General features: G+C 39.1%; 1 protein-coding gene across 4 annotated transcripts in view; it reads left to right on the forward strand.

Moving 5' to 3' along the window:
• Nucleotides 1-15051, forward strand: part of NNT (nicotinamide nucleotide transhydrogenase) — a 92225-nt gene that overhangs the window by 53915 nt on the left and 23259 nt on the right. For all 4 annotated transcript variants that reach the window (XM_059417091.1, XM_059417093.1, XM_059417090.1 and 1 more), the window contains exons 15-18: nt 2176-2409; nt 3545-3705; nt 6040-6219; nt 14261-14420. In XM_059417091.1, the coding sequence (XP_059273074.1) occupies nt 2176-2409; nt 3545-3705; nt 6040-6219; nt 14261-14420 (735 nt within the window). The remainder of the gene's footprint in view (nt 1-2175; nt 2410-3544; nt 3706-6039; nt 6220-14260; nt 14421-15051) is intronic.

Genomic DNA, 15051 nt, shown 5'->3' on the forward strand with positions numbered 1-15051 from the left:
ATACCATGGAATTCAACAAATGTTACAAATCTGGGTTTCATTTATTGTTTCATTGATTGTCTAGACCTAGAAAGAGATGGAGTAAATATTAATAGTGCAGCTTAAACGTAAAAGTGTGCTGCGACTGTAGCCATTACTTCGTAAATATCACCAAAAAATGAGCAAATATTCTTCCAATATTTGAAAACTATTATCAGAGTCGGGGTGTTGCTCACACTGTTGACAGTGAGTGAGGTTCTCACCTATATCTTGTTTCACTTTTGTCTTGTTAATGCAAACAAAAATGTCAGCCAACGTTCCCGTGGGAACTACACTCATTTCATCAGTTGCAAACACTAGATTGGTAACAGATTGAAGAGTTTGGCAAAAGTCAACAAAAACACCCCGTGAAAGTCAGTTGGCAATATGGAGTTTACCATAAAGAGTATCATATATTTTATTATTTGAAAATTTTATGCTACTTTATATCATTCAAAACTCAGGTACACATTTATATAACCACATGTTTTTATCCAGAGAAGCTTGTGGTGTATTTACCAGTGTAACAGTAGCTTTAGGCCTTCTTTCATACTCCCCTCCCCACCCAAGCGTTGTGTCCTTTCCTGATGGTCCCTGGAGAGGAACAAGGACAATGCGCTGTAAGCTCATGGCAGGAGGACCTCTAGACAAGATCTTAGCAGATATTCTGAGGTGCACCCCTTCTCTGTCACCTGCCTAGAGCCATGTAGCTCTTTCACAGGCTCCTCATTTGAATATTAACTACCCAGGGATTTGCATTTCTTTACCTTTGGACAGGGCTTCCACTCACCCACCTGAAAGCTCAGGCTTTCTGATTCCAGCTGTTTCTCCTGTGCTCAGGAGCAAGGGGTAGGTTTATGGAGAAGAGCGCTTGGGTTATTCATGCTGTGGGGAGAATGGGAAGGTTTGGTTGGAGCTTCAGGTAATCTGAAGAAGTGTTCGGGAGTGTTTGCAGGTTGTGATGGAAAAGGCATGTGTTAATGTTGTATGTGTGAGTTTTTGGAGTTGGACCTTGGTTAGGTGTGTTGAGAACACCTGCTATTTTGAAAGGGTACATAATCAGTGTCCTTACCTTCTCTACAGTCCCTGTAAGAGAATATTTACCCCAGACTAGGAAGCAGATAAATACTTTTTAGGGGCAAGGATGGAAAACCTTAAATGTGGCCTTTTTTTTGAAAAAAATTGAGGTATAATTGGGGCACCTGGGTGGCTCTGTCGGTTAAACATCTGACTCTTTGATTTCAGAATAGATCATGATCTCGGGGTGGTGAGATCAAGTCCTGTCCTGGGCTCCATGCTCAGTGTGGAGCTTGCTTGGGATTCTCTCTCTCCCTCTCCCACTGCCTCTTCCCATATGCATGTGTTCTCTCCAAAAATAAAATAAAAAATATAAAATTGAGGTGTAAAGTTGACAGATGTCCAAAATAATAATTCTGTATTTGTATATATTGCAAAGTGATCACAATAAGTCTAGTAAGCATCTGTCACCATAACATAGTTGCAGAATTTTCTTTCTTATGATGAGGTCTTTTAAGATCTACTCTCTTAGCAACTTTCAGATATGTGATACAGTATTATTAGTTACAGTCAACATGCTTTATATTATATACGTATGACTTCTTTTATAACTGGAAGCTTCACCTGTTTTGCCCACCTCCCATCCCCTGTCTCTGGCAACCACCAATCTGTTCTCTGTATCTATGAGCTTGGTTGTTTTTTGTTTTTTGTTTTTTTAAGATTTTATTTATTTATCTGAGAGGGAGAGAGAGAGAGAGAGCAGGGAGAGGAGCAGAGGGAGAGGGACAAGCAGACTCCCCACTGAGTGCAGAGCCTGATTCAGGGCTCAATCCCGTGACCCTGAGATCATGACATGAGCTGAAACCAAGAGTTGGACGCCTAACTGACTGAGCCACCCCGGTACCCTGGTTTTTTTTTTTTTATTTTTAGATTTCATAAGTGAGATCATATAATGTTTGTCTTTTTCTGTCTGGCTTATTTCCCCTAAGCATAATACCCTCAAGGTTCATCAATATTATTGCACATGGTAAGATTTCTGTCTTTTTGTGGCTGAATAATTTTCAGGTGTTGGCTTTATTGTTGTCCCTTCTCAGAGGTCTGTTGAGTTTTAATTCCTCTTTGACCTGCATTTCCCAACAGGACTGACAATTGCCAAGCGCATCCAGATTTCCGATTTACCTCAGTTAGTTGCTGCTTTTCACAGCTTAGTAGGCTTGGCAGCTGTGCTCACTTGCATAGCTGAGTACATTGTCGAATATCCACATTTTGCCACGGATGCAGCAGCAAATCTCACCAAGATTGTGGCCTACCTCGGTACTTACATCGGCGGTGTCACGTTTAGTGGCTCTCTTGTTGCCTATGGAAAATTGCAGGGTAAGTGATTCCACGTAACAAAGGAACAGCTGTTGTTCAGGGGACTCAAGGGTCCGTTTCAGTTTCAGAAAATGGCTTCACGGTAGAACCGTTAGGTGAAGAATTTGTATAGCACTCGGAAATACATAAATACATAAACATACAAATTATGAGTATATAAAAGATTGCTTTCCTGAATGATCCTTACAGATCTCCTAAACGTGGAAGCTGTTCTTCTGCAGACAGCCAGTGGAGGAAATAAGTGCACAGAAATTTGTGTAGAGGGACCAGCTGACAATCGATAATACATGTGAACAAAACTCTGCCTTCCTCAACCCTTAGTTAGAGATGCCTGTTCACAGAAATGAACTAATACATTTTCCAGAGTAGAGAGAAGCTTGTTGAATAGGTTTGTGTGATCACCGTATAGTACTTATTTTGAACACAGACACATTTTTCGGCTCTGGCTTGCCATCTTCTGCAACTGCCGAGGTCAGCCATGAGATTAGAAGTGGTGGGGGGGAGCCCTCCAAATCTCACAGAGGCTGTTTTCAGTGTTTTCGTGAATAATTGAGTCTATAGAGAAACTAGTTTGTGATATAAGGATCTGGTCTTTGCCTCTGAGTAATCAAGCCATTGAAATTAAATAGAGAACTTCCATGAAACTTAAAAGTCACAAAAGAACTTCAAGCCTCCAGTGCTCTTGCCTCCTGCTTTTGTTTTCAAAAACAACTAGCAAACCAGGGCTCTGCTCCCTTGGGCTCAGTTGATAGAATCAGAAATGTGAATGTGCTAGGACTCTGTTTTGAAGTTTTAAATAAACGAAACCACACTTAACAACTTCTGTGTTGGTCATACGGGAAAAATGTAATTTTTTAAGATGCTAGGACAAAGAGTAAAGAAATTGTTGTATGATCAAAGTAAAGAACAGTTAAGTTGAGCCATACTTTTCCTACTTCTGTTAACATTTGTTACGTGTAAGAGCCCTAATTTGCTTTTATGTTTCAGGACCTTTTTTTCCCCCCCGATACTTAATTTTGATAGTTTAGGATTAAATGGCGTGCACTTAAGAGTGTGTATGTGTGTGTGTGTGTGGGGGGGTGGTTGGTGTTCCATGACATGTGCTGGCTTCTGACGGACTTGCACTTGGTCCTAGGTATCCTGAAATCCGCCCCTCTCCTTCTTCCTGGAAGGCACTTACTTAATGCAGGCCTGCTGACGGCTAGTGTGGGAGGGCTAATCCCATTCATGTTGGACCCTAGCTTTACCACCGGCCTTACCTGTCTGGGCTCTGTGTCGGCTCTCTCTGCTGTCATGGTAAGAACTTGGGGCAGAAGGAACACCCTCAGTGAGGAGCTGAGTGCGGTCTAACCATGTCTCTAGCTCTTCAAGACCCTCGATGCAATAAACATGTCTCAGAGTGATGTTACACGTTCTTCTTTTTAGAATCTGGCTAATACGGGAAAGTGTAAGAAGGAAGCCACTCTTTCTCTCCACCGAATGGTTCCTTTCAAAGTTGTCAGGTGACATCTTTAGTGCTCTGGGGTGGATCACTGGATGGATGGGAATTTTAAAAAGCCAAGTGTTTCAATTCTTTTCATTAGGTGCCTACTTACTGTGACAAGGCCCACAAAACAGTGCTTTGGGTTGTATGCAAAAAAGGATCAGATATTCCTTGAGCATTAGTTATGCTCATTTACTGGAAGCTGTGGTACCAAGTTAAAGAATTATATAAAATGAGATACATTAATAAACCTTGTGTGTTCAGTGGGGGAGGTCAGGGAAGCCTTAATGATCAGTGTGGTCCTCCTCTCCCGCTCTCATTTTTGTGTTTAGTATATTGATACACACAGTGTTCTCTAGTTGTCTGTGTCCCCCAGTGAAACATTGTATTGTATCAGTGTATAGTGCTTTGCAAAACAGCTGTTACCCATGGATTCCTTCATGTTTGCCTAGCCTGGAGTCCACATTGTAGACAGGGTATGTGTTTTAGGTTTTTATTTTTTCAAAGGTCTTGTTTATTTATTTGGCAGAGAGATGAGGAGAGGGAGAGAGAACATAGGCAGGGGGAGCAGGGTCCAGAGAAGCAGGCTCCCCGCTGAGCAAGGAGACTGGTACAGGGCTCGACCTCAGGACCCTGGGATCACACCCTGAGCCGGAGGCAGATGCTTAACCAACTGAGCCACGAAGGTGCCCCATGTTTTAGGTTTTTAAAATAATTTGTATTGCTTAGCACAAAATTAGACATACAGTAATTGCTTATCAAACACATACTGGCTGCTTGGCTCAAGATTTACAGTGTTAAAAATGATACTTATTTTTATGTAATGCTGAGAGGCCTGATTTTGGCAGAGAAACTTTTTAGAAATCTGAAAAGTAGGGGTTCCTGAGTGGATCATCGGTTAAGTGTCTGATCTTGATCTCAGCTCAGGTCTTGATCTCACGGTTGTGAGTTTAAGCTCTATGCTGGGCTCCGCACCAGGCATACAGCCTACTTAAAAAAAAAAAAGAAAAGAAAAGAAGTCTGAAAATTAACTTAAAATTCTTTCTATTGACTGCTGACAGTCCATTTTTTTCCGGTGTATGTAGCACTGGTTTTTGTTTTATTTGAAACAAAATAAAAATGGTTTTGGTATTTTTTTAATCCAGTAAAGCATAATGTCTCAGAATAAACTAACAGCATAGAAAAGCAAAACTTTAAGAATTACCATTTTTGAGAAGAGATGAATTTGATATTTAAGAGGTACTTTGTGCTTGTATGAGAATGAGTAAGATAAAATGTTTTGTGGACTATTTTAATGGCTTTTGACTTCATTAAGTGGTATATGAATGCATTCACATCTGAAACTCAAAATACATAGGTAGATGTATATGGACTAAAAAGCAAAAATCTTTCTCCCCATCATTCTTTCCCATTTCCAGGGTTTGGTGATTTGGAGTTGCATTAGAGAGACTTTGGATTCTGTTATATTCCTCCAAAGAGTATTGATCATTACTTTTTACCTGTTTTTGTAGGCAGCTAACTTGGCTGCATTCAGATTTCAGATCTGGCTCCCTTATGGTGGGGGCAGCTGAAACCTGAGATTACTTTATCCTTCACAGGTTTGCTTGGAGTCAACCAGAGTTTTGGGCAGAGTTCATACATAAAATTTGGGGCTCCCTCTTCTTTTGCCTGCCCCTCCACAATTTCCCTTCTCACTTTCCAGCTGCCATAGTCACCCTAAGTCCTATCCTTGGATCTTCAAACTAGCAAGACTATGAGCATATATTTTGGATTTAGCTATTTCTCTTGGCACCACTTGGCCTTCCCTTACGTTAACACCGTAAAAACTGGGAAATTCACTTGATGCTGTTACTTTTTTTCAAGTGCAGACCCCTCTCTAGTTTCTGCCTGCTTTTCGTCACTGCCTGTTAGGGATTTAGGGTTATTCCCGGGGGTGGGGGATGGAGAGGAAGGTGGTTTAGTGCTTACCTGTGTTATATCTGTGGGAGAAGTGATCAGATGGGAGGCACTTAGTCATTACCAGCTATGGAACTTCAAGGTGAATACATTAATTGGAAAACCAGAATGATCAAAAACCAAGATGTCCAATGTCAGAGGTTTTATTTTTATTTTATTAATTTTGATTTCCACGTTGGATTTCATCCTAGGGCGTGACGTTGACAGCGGCTATTGGGGGTGCGGACATGCCCGTGGTCATCACTGTGCTGAACAGCTACTCAGGCTGGGCCCTGTGTGCGGAGGGCTTCCTGCTGAACAACAACCTGCTGACCATCGTGGGGGCGCTCATCGGCTCCTCGGGGGCCATCCTGTCCTACATCATGTGTGTGGTAAGAAACTGGTGTTCTGAAAATAGGGATCTGTTTGTTATTTTACTTGCAGTCAAAAACCACTCTGTCGGTTTTTATTTTTCTTCAGTAGAGATGTCCGAGTGTTTCATTTGAATAAATATGTAAGACTGCTTTTAAAGTCCCCAAAGTGTAGATAATTAGGAAAATTAAATATCAAGCTAAAAAATCGGGCTCCATCTGGAGATAAGCACTTAAGATTTTGGTTTATTTCTTTCTCTTCTGCTTCTCTCTGTATTACATATCTGAGTATTTACTAGTCTGTTCATATTGTATACTGTTTTTAGATTTTATTCTTTTTCTTTCTTTTTCTTTTATGTTCAGTTAGCCAACATATAGCACATCATAAGTTTTTGATGCCGTGTTCAATGATTCATCAGTTGCATGTAACCCCCAGTGCTCACCACATGTGCCCTCCTTAATGCCTGTCACCCAGCTACCCTCCCCCACACCCCCTTTCCATTTTATTCTTTTCATTTTGCTATAGGCTTGTCATTTTCTTATTTAAAATGCTTTTAAAATACCATTTTAAGGCACTTAATACAAATCCATCATTTGGATACATACAATTTATTTAACATTTCCCTAATGCTCTACCTTTTATTTTTGAGTTTTTAATTTTTCTTTGTCCATAAATACATGTTTGGCACTTGCGGTTTTTGTCTTCGGATTGATTCCTTGAAGTGAAAGAGGTTTGCTCATTTTTCTCGGCTCTTTCTGCTTATTACCGTGTTGTTTTGGGCGAGCTTGCTCCAATCTGCACTCCCACGGGTCATCTGTGAAGGTGCCTGTCTAAAAGTTCTGTGGTCAGCATGATTTTTTTAAAAAAGAGAAGAAAAAAAATCAAGAAAATAAATATTCCTGGCTTCCTTTTTGTTTCTAGTTCTCTTCTGGATGGCAAGAAGATAACCTGCAAATAATTAAAGGTTTGACTAGGAAACTTTTTCAAATGGTAGATAACTGTTTTCTAAATGATAGTTCTGAATGACTGCAGAAGGGCAAGTGTGCAATGGAGTGACGTCAGATCATGACTGTGCTGGTTAATCGTTCAAGCAGAGAAAGGATATTTCTTCCACCTCTGTTCTTTTATTACAATATTTAAAAAGCCCCTTATTTTATTTTATATATATATTTTAAAAAAAAGATTTTATTTATTCATTTGAGAGGGAGAGAAAGGGAGCACAAGCAGGGGGAGGGGGGGGCCTGAGCAGGGAGCCTGACTTGGGGCCTGATCCCAGGACCCTGGGATCATGACCTGAGCTGAGGGCAGCCGCTTAACCAACTAAGCCACCCAGGTACCCCAAAAAAGTCCCCTATTTTATTTTTTAAATTTTTAATTTAATTTAATTTTTTAAAGATTTTATTTATTTGACAGAGAGAGATCACAAGTAGGCAGAGAGGCAAGCAGAGAGAGAGAGGAGGAAGCAGGCTCCCTGCCGAGCAGAGAGCCCGATGTGGGACTCGATCCCAGAACCCTGAGATCATGACCTGAGCTGAAGGCAGAGGCTTAACCCACTGAGCCACCCAGGCACCCCAGCCCCTTATTTTATAATTCAGAATTCCTCATATATATATTAATTGAAAATCTCTTTGTAAATTGAATACTGAAGTTATCTTTTTATAATAAAAAATCAGTTTTCTTTGGCCATTTTGTAGAACAAATGATTTGATAGCCCCAAGGAAGAGGTTTTAAAATAAATCTCCCAAGTTGTTCAGGAAATTTGGAAAGGGGGGTTTGTGTCTCCTATTTCAAAAGTTTCAGGCTTTGGGGTTCTAAAAAACAAATGTTATAAAGAAGGAAAAATTTATTCAGTTGTATTAGACATAGTTTTCTTTAAAAATGAACTTTTTAAAAAAAAGCTTTTTGTTTTAATTCCAGTATAGCTAACATACAGTGTTTTATTAGGGTTGGGTGTATAATATAGTGATTCAGCAATTCTATACATCACTCAGTGCTCATGATGATAGGTGCCCTCCTTAATCCCCATCACCTACTTCACCCATCCTCCCCCCAACCCACTTCCACTCTGGTAAACATCAGTTCTCTGTAGTCTGTTTCTTGGTTTGTGTCTTTTTCTTTCCTTTGTTTTGTTACTTAAAACTCCACGAATGAATGGAATCATATGGTATTTGTCTTTTTCTGACTGACTTATTTCACTTAGCATCTAAAAACGAAATCGGAAGGGGAGACAAACCATGAGAGACTGCGGACTCTCAGAAACAAACAGGGTTTTGGAGGGGAGAAGGGTCGGGGAAGGATGAGCCCGGTGGTGGGTATAGAGGAGGGCACATAGTGCATGGAGCACTGGGTGTGGTGCGTAAACGGTAAATTTTGGAACACTTTAAAATAAAGTAAAATAAAATAAAATAAAATAAAATAAATACATATATATATATATATATATTTAATTTATTTGACAGAGAGAGATCACAAGTAGGCAGAGAGGCAGGCAGAGAGAGAGATAGAGGGAAGCAGGCTCCCTGCTGAGCAGAGAGCCCGATGCGGGACTCGATCCCAGGACCCTGAGATCATGACCTGAGCCGAAGGCAGCGGCTTAACCCACTGAGCCACCCAGGCGCCCAAAATAAAATAAATTTTAAAAACACGAACTTTTACACTTCATTTGACTTTGCTTCATTTGGTGAATTAGAATGACCAGCAGGGGGCAGCAGATTTTCATTATTACTTTAACTTGTGGTTGGTCAAAACTCTGATTTTAAAATTAAATGGGAGGATTTGAATTTTAACAAAGCCAGTGGCATACTGATATGGAGAGAGCTGAGGACCTGTGTCTAGTTCTTGGAGTGTCATCACAGGTGCCTTCTTGCCTTTAGTGTTTTTTTCTTAAATGGTTTTACTTAGGTATTTGTAGTATTTCCCAAATTTGTCTTTTTTATTTCCTCACCCCTTCTTCTTCACCTAGTTTTCTTTTATTATTGTTGGTTATAGTAACTACAGACACTTACAGTAGCAGTTCAATGGCAGTAACTAGAATAAGGTAGTCAGAGGCACTTGCTGAAAAGACTTTCTCCTGCGTGTATTTCTGTAACTATACCCTCTTTCTCTTATTCTTTCCTTTCATATTTCTTGATCTGTTATCTATATTTCTTTTTCTTTTCCTTTCTATTCCACCACCTTAGGCATGCCATTTACTGGCCACATACCATAGCTATTTTTTATTCCTGTACTTGTAGTGTTCTTGTAGCTCTCTGTGACAATACGTGTCACCCTGATCAGACGGATACTCAGTTTATAATAGCAACTTGCATTAATTTGGATTTAAAGACAGTTGAAGCTTTAATTTTTAAAAAAATACTATCCAGTTACAAAAGTAAAAGGTCTTTAATGTGGGAAATGTAGAATAAAGTAGAAGAGGATAAATAAGTCATTTGTAACACCATTATCACTTAGCTCTTAAAATTTAATGCTCTAATTCTAGTCTTTGTTCATAAGCCTATATTCAAATATATTCTGTGTTTTGTTTAATTATATCACTAATAATTAGTGGGGTTTTTTTCCACCTTCAGTGTACCTCCTTGTGCATTTTGATTATTTCCTTGGGAATGGAGTAAGGGCTTTTTGTGGGCTATTGATATTGATGAGTTGATTTCCAGAAAGGACTCTCCAGCCTGAGCGCTCACCAGCGATGTGTGGGGTGCTCGTTTTCCTGCATGCTTGCCCTTCCTCCATCTTATTACAAAACAAACAAGGCCAACAGCAAAAACCAGCCTGCTGTGTTTTTCAGTTTTGAAGATAGAAATTTTCCTTCCTTCTAAATTGCCCTGATTTCGACTTTTCACATTAATCTTCATTGATTCTTGGCTTGTGCTTCTTTATTATAAGAAATTGTTTCTTCATGGCTTTAACAGCTCAGAGTGGTTTATGATAATAATGAAAATGAAATAGCCGCGTGTAATTGGGCATAGTAGCAGGCATTAATATACTGTAGGCATTAACGCTGGGTGCTTTACAAATATTAGCTCATTTAGTCCCCACGCTAATTCTGGAGGTAGAGAATACTAGTCTCATTTTGCAAGGAAGGTATTTTAAGATGCCATTGATGATTTGCCTTTGTGTTTATGGAGGCTGACCATGCACCTGGCACAGTCATATGAGTAAATAATTATTAAATGAATGTTTTATTTGTTTGCTCATTTCATATTTTGGAATCTTCTATGGATAGGCCGTGGTAACAGATGTACTGCCATATATCAGGATCTGTTGATAATACTAGTATGCTTAGTTTCGTTATTTTATTATCTACTGAAGAAACATGCAAGTCCAAACCAGAACAGAGTAGTTTTATTGTAGGAGAGGGAATGGAATGCTCTCCGAATGGCTAATCAGTAATCCCTAAAATTGAATTTTTGTTCTGACAAAGAATTCTTTTGGGTGTCTACTAAGCCACACGCTATGGTTATACAATATCCAGTATTAAACTGAAAAATGTCTCGAGTGTCCGGACAACCAACTCAAATGAATGATTTGTTTTATGTCCAGATGTCACATAGTCATTAACCTCTTCATGATTCTATAGTTCCTTTACTTGAGATAGTGTCCAAAGTGCCTGGGAAATAGAGAGCTTACAACAATGGGACAGCATTTTCAAACCAAATTTTCTGATTTTTGCACTTTGTTACTTGTTTCCAAATGAAAATAGAACAGAAGGAAAGTGGGTCAAAGCCAAACCAATAATATTTATTTTTACTTTTTTTTTGCTTTGCAGTCAATTATTCAGCACCCACAAAACACTGAAATGAGAGATGATAGTAAATAGAGTATATGGTATTATTTCTTTGGTTTTGTCTATTTTATGACCTTCCCTTTGTTTTCAGACTGTTTTCTTAGAGTTTGCTTGGAATTACGTGAATTAGGGGTCTCTTTAATGTAGCATACAATTTTCATTATAGGGCTTAATGACTTAAAAGGAACAGTCTTGGACAGTGTTGCGAATACTTTGTCTTCGAAGCTGGGAACTTCTCAATCTGTGGATCAGTGCTCACAGGATAGTCTCATTAATCACTTAAGCAAGCAGGGAAAAAAAAAAAGGAACAGAACAAAGTCCTAAACCCTAAACATTTGTTGAAAATACGATGTTGCAATGGTAAATTCAGAGATGAAAAATAATCCAGTTTTTAAGAGACCACATGGAATGGGCTTAATGATGATATAATTGTGGATATGTGTTCAACAAGTTGACTTTGATTGTTAAACTACTGTGTGGTTCCTTTTTTTTTCTCCCGAAGATGCCATTAGAATAGTGGGTAGTTAAATGTCCTCAGAAATTGTTTTCTTCTCCTTCATTCAGTTTTATAGGGAAGGAAGAATGGTTCCATTTATTTATTTATTTATTTATTTATTTATTTATAAGCTTTTATTTCAACCCTAGGTAGTTAACACAGTGCAATATTAGTTTCAGGAGTAGAACTCAGTGGTTCATCTCTTACATGTAGCAACCAGGGCTCACCATAACAAGTGCCGTCCTTAGTCCCCGTCACCCAGCTAGCTCCTCTCCTGCTCACTCCCTCCATCGACCCTGTTTGTTCTCGCTCCTGAAGAGTCTTTCATGGCTTGTTTCCCTCTCTCCTTTTTTTTCTTCTTTTCCTCCTTCCCCTGTGTTCATCTGTTTTTCTTAAATTCGACAGGAGTAAAACTGTATGGTGTTTGTCTTTCTCTGACTTAGCTGTCTAGATCCGTTCATGTTGTTGTAAATGGCAAGATGGCTTTCTTCCCGATGGCTGAGTAATACGCCATTACATGTACATACCACAACTTTTTTTTTTTTAAATTTCTTTTTAGTGTAACTGAATTCATTGTTTTTGCACCACACGCAGTGCTCCATGCACTCCGTGCCCTCTCCAATACCCACCACCTGGTTCCCCCAACCTCCCACCCCCCGCCCCTTCAAAACCCTCATATTGTTTTTCAGAGTCCATAGTCTCTCATGGTTCACCTCCCCTTCCAATTTCCCTCAACTCCCTTCTCCTCTCCATCTCCCCTTGTCCTCCATGTTATTTGTTATGCTCCACAAATAAGTGAAACCATATGATAATTGATTCTCTCTGCTTGACTTATTTCACTCAGCATAGTCTCTTCCAGTCCTGTCCATGTTGCTACAAAAGTTGGGTATTCATCCTTTCTGATGGAGGCATAAGACTCCATAGTGTATATGGACCACATCTTCCTTATCCATTTGTCCGTTGAAGGGCATCTTGGTTCTTTCCACACTTTGGTGACTGTGGCCATTACTGCAATAAACATCATACCACAACTTCAGCCGATGGGCATTTGGGATCTCTCCTTAGTTTGGCTATTGTAGACATCTTGCTGTAAACACTGGAGGTTGTATATGTCCCTTCGAATCTTTATTTTTTTGTATAGAATAGTTCCTTTTAAGCCAAGTTAGAATAAGGTGGTCCTATTCGTGTACATCTGTCCCTCTACATCATGTCCCTCTGTCATTTGTCCCTCTGCAGGACAGTGGGATGCTGGTGATAAAGCCACTTTGTGGTTTTGACTTTTCTAAAAGAAGTTACCTATGACAGAAATACATCAATATCTGAAATAGTCCTTTGAACCAGTTTTGTTTTTTTAAAGATTTTATTTATTTATTTGACAAAGAAAGATCACAAGTAGTCAGAGAGACAGGCAGAGAGAGAGAGAGAGAGAGAGAGAGAGAAGCAGGCTTCCTGCTGAGCAAAGAGACCGATGTGGGTCTTGATCTCAGGACCCTGAGATCATGACCCGAGGCGAAGGCAGAGGCTTTAACCCACTGAGCCACCCAGGTGCCCCTGTTTTTTTTTTTTTAGTAAGTGATAGATCCACACTTACATAGCTTTTACATGGAATAAACAATGGGTCAATGAGATGTTTACTATAGCCCTTAAAATAGAGTTTAATAATTTCTATTAAAATAGAATTTTTTCTGAAGTGAGACATCCAGTTATGATTATATAAAATGACTGCTTCCTGTACTGATTTGAATTCTTAAAAGGCATTTGGCGGGGGGGGGCATTGGGTTACCCAGACTATCTAGCTGCTTGTCTTGTCTTTTACACCCCCAGCTCCAGAGGTCTGCAGAAGATCTGTTTTAGAAACCACCCCTGCCATTGTCATGTTTTAGTTGTTGCCTTTGTGTGGCATATTGTTGGATAATTGTAAATGAGCATGCCTTCCTCTGATTGTTTTTGAGCTTATTTTTCCGGTTAAAACGGCAGGCATAAATTTCAATGAAACAGGGTATGAACTTACTCATTTGCTTTTTCTGAAGTCAATATTTTAGGAGCCTAATGGTGAATCCTGTTATTTCTGCTACAGCTTCGTGGAGCTGTATGTAGCTGATCTGGAAAGTAAGACCCTCTCAGCTCCCGCATTTCTTTTTTTCTTGACGACAGAGGGCAGCAGACTTCTAAATGCTGTGGCTCGCTGTCCTTTAACAGCTCCTGGTTGCCTCTTGACAGCTTGCAGCTGGTAGCAGGATTCACCTAAGACATCTGTAGTCACCTTGTAAAATTTCTCATAGAGACCACTCTCTTTTATACTAGTGACATATATGTGAATATGGAGATAGAACTTGCTTAATCAGTACATGGACAGTAATAACCTTGTCTGAATTTTTCATTGATTTCTTAATGTGATTGGTAATTTTCCATTAAATTCTCTTTTAAAATTAACTTTTACTGAAAATACATCTTTTTTTTTTAAAAGATTTTATTTATTTGACCGAGAGAGATCACATGTAAAGAGAGAGAGGAAGGAGCAGGCTCCCCGCCTAGCAGAGAGCCCGATACAGAACTCGATCCCAGGACCCTGAAAACATGACCCGAGCCGAAGGCAGAGGCTCAACCCACTGAGCCACCCAGGGAGCCCCAAAATACATCTTTTATAGATGTGGTCTATGTGATTTTTTTTTAGAAGATCAAATCTCTTAAAATGATTATGAATATCATATACGTAGGATTCATACCACTTTCAAAAAGTTATGTGGATTAAACTCTCACAGCTAATAATTTTGCTTTCCAGGCAATGAATCGCTCCTTGGCTAATGTGATTCTCGGAGGCTATGGTACCACTTCAACAGCTGGTGGAAAACCCATGGAGATTTCTGGCACACATACAGAAATCAACCTTGACAATGCAATTGACATGATCCGAGAAGCTAATAGCATTATTATTACTCCAGGTAAAAAAAAAGAAAAGGAAAAAAAGAAAAAAGCAAACAATCTATAATAGCTATTGGAATTATGTTCGTGCAGTTTCTTATAATAGAAAAATTGAATTGGAACTTATTCATTTTTGAAAATTTAATGGAAACATAGAAGCAACACTATGATTATCAATTAAAAACTCTCAACTATGTTGAGAATCCTTGGCTTCAGTTAATATTTCAGGGATAACAGAGATTTTACAGATCAGTGTGGTAGTTCTAGCCATGTCTTTCTGTGATTCTGTTCACACATTTAGTCATCTTTGAATTTTGGTTATGTATTCCTCGTAGATAGTTTTTGAAATTATTGTCAATATTAAATTAGATGTAGTACATGAAAGTATTTAGACTCACTCAGTGAAGGCTAGTAAATGTTAATCTCTTTTCATAAGTAAATATTTAAAAAAACCATTGAGAATCGTATGGTTTCCAATAAGATGAAGTAACATGACCTAATAGAAAGAACTTGGTCTGGGAGTGACAACACCTCACTTTTGTTCTTAATTTTGCTTCTAACAATTGACGTGACATTGGCCACGTCATTTAATCTCCCGGCCTCAATTCCCTAATGTTTTGAAGGTTAGCTCCATTTTTCTCTATTTGGACT

This window comes from Mustela nigripes, chromosome 12 (genome assembly GCF_022355385.1).
Source record: "Mustela nigripes isolate SB6536 chromosome 12, MUSNIG.SB6536, whole genome shotgun sequence".
NCBI lineage: Eukaryota > Metazoa > Chordata > Mammalia > Carnivora > Mustelidae > Mustela > Mustela nigripes.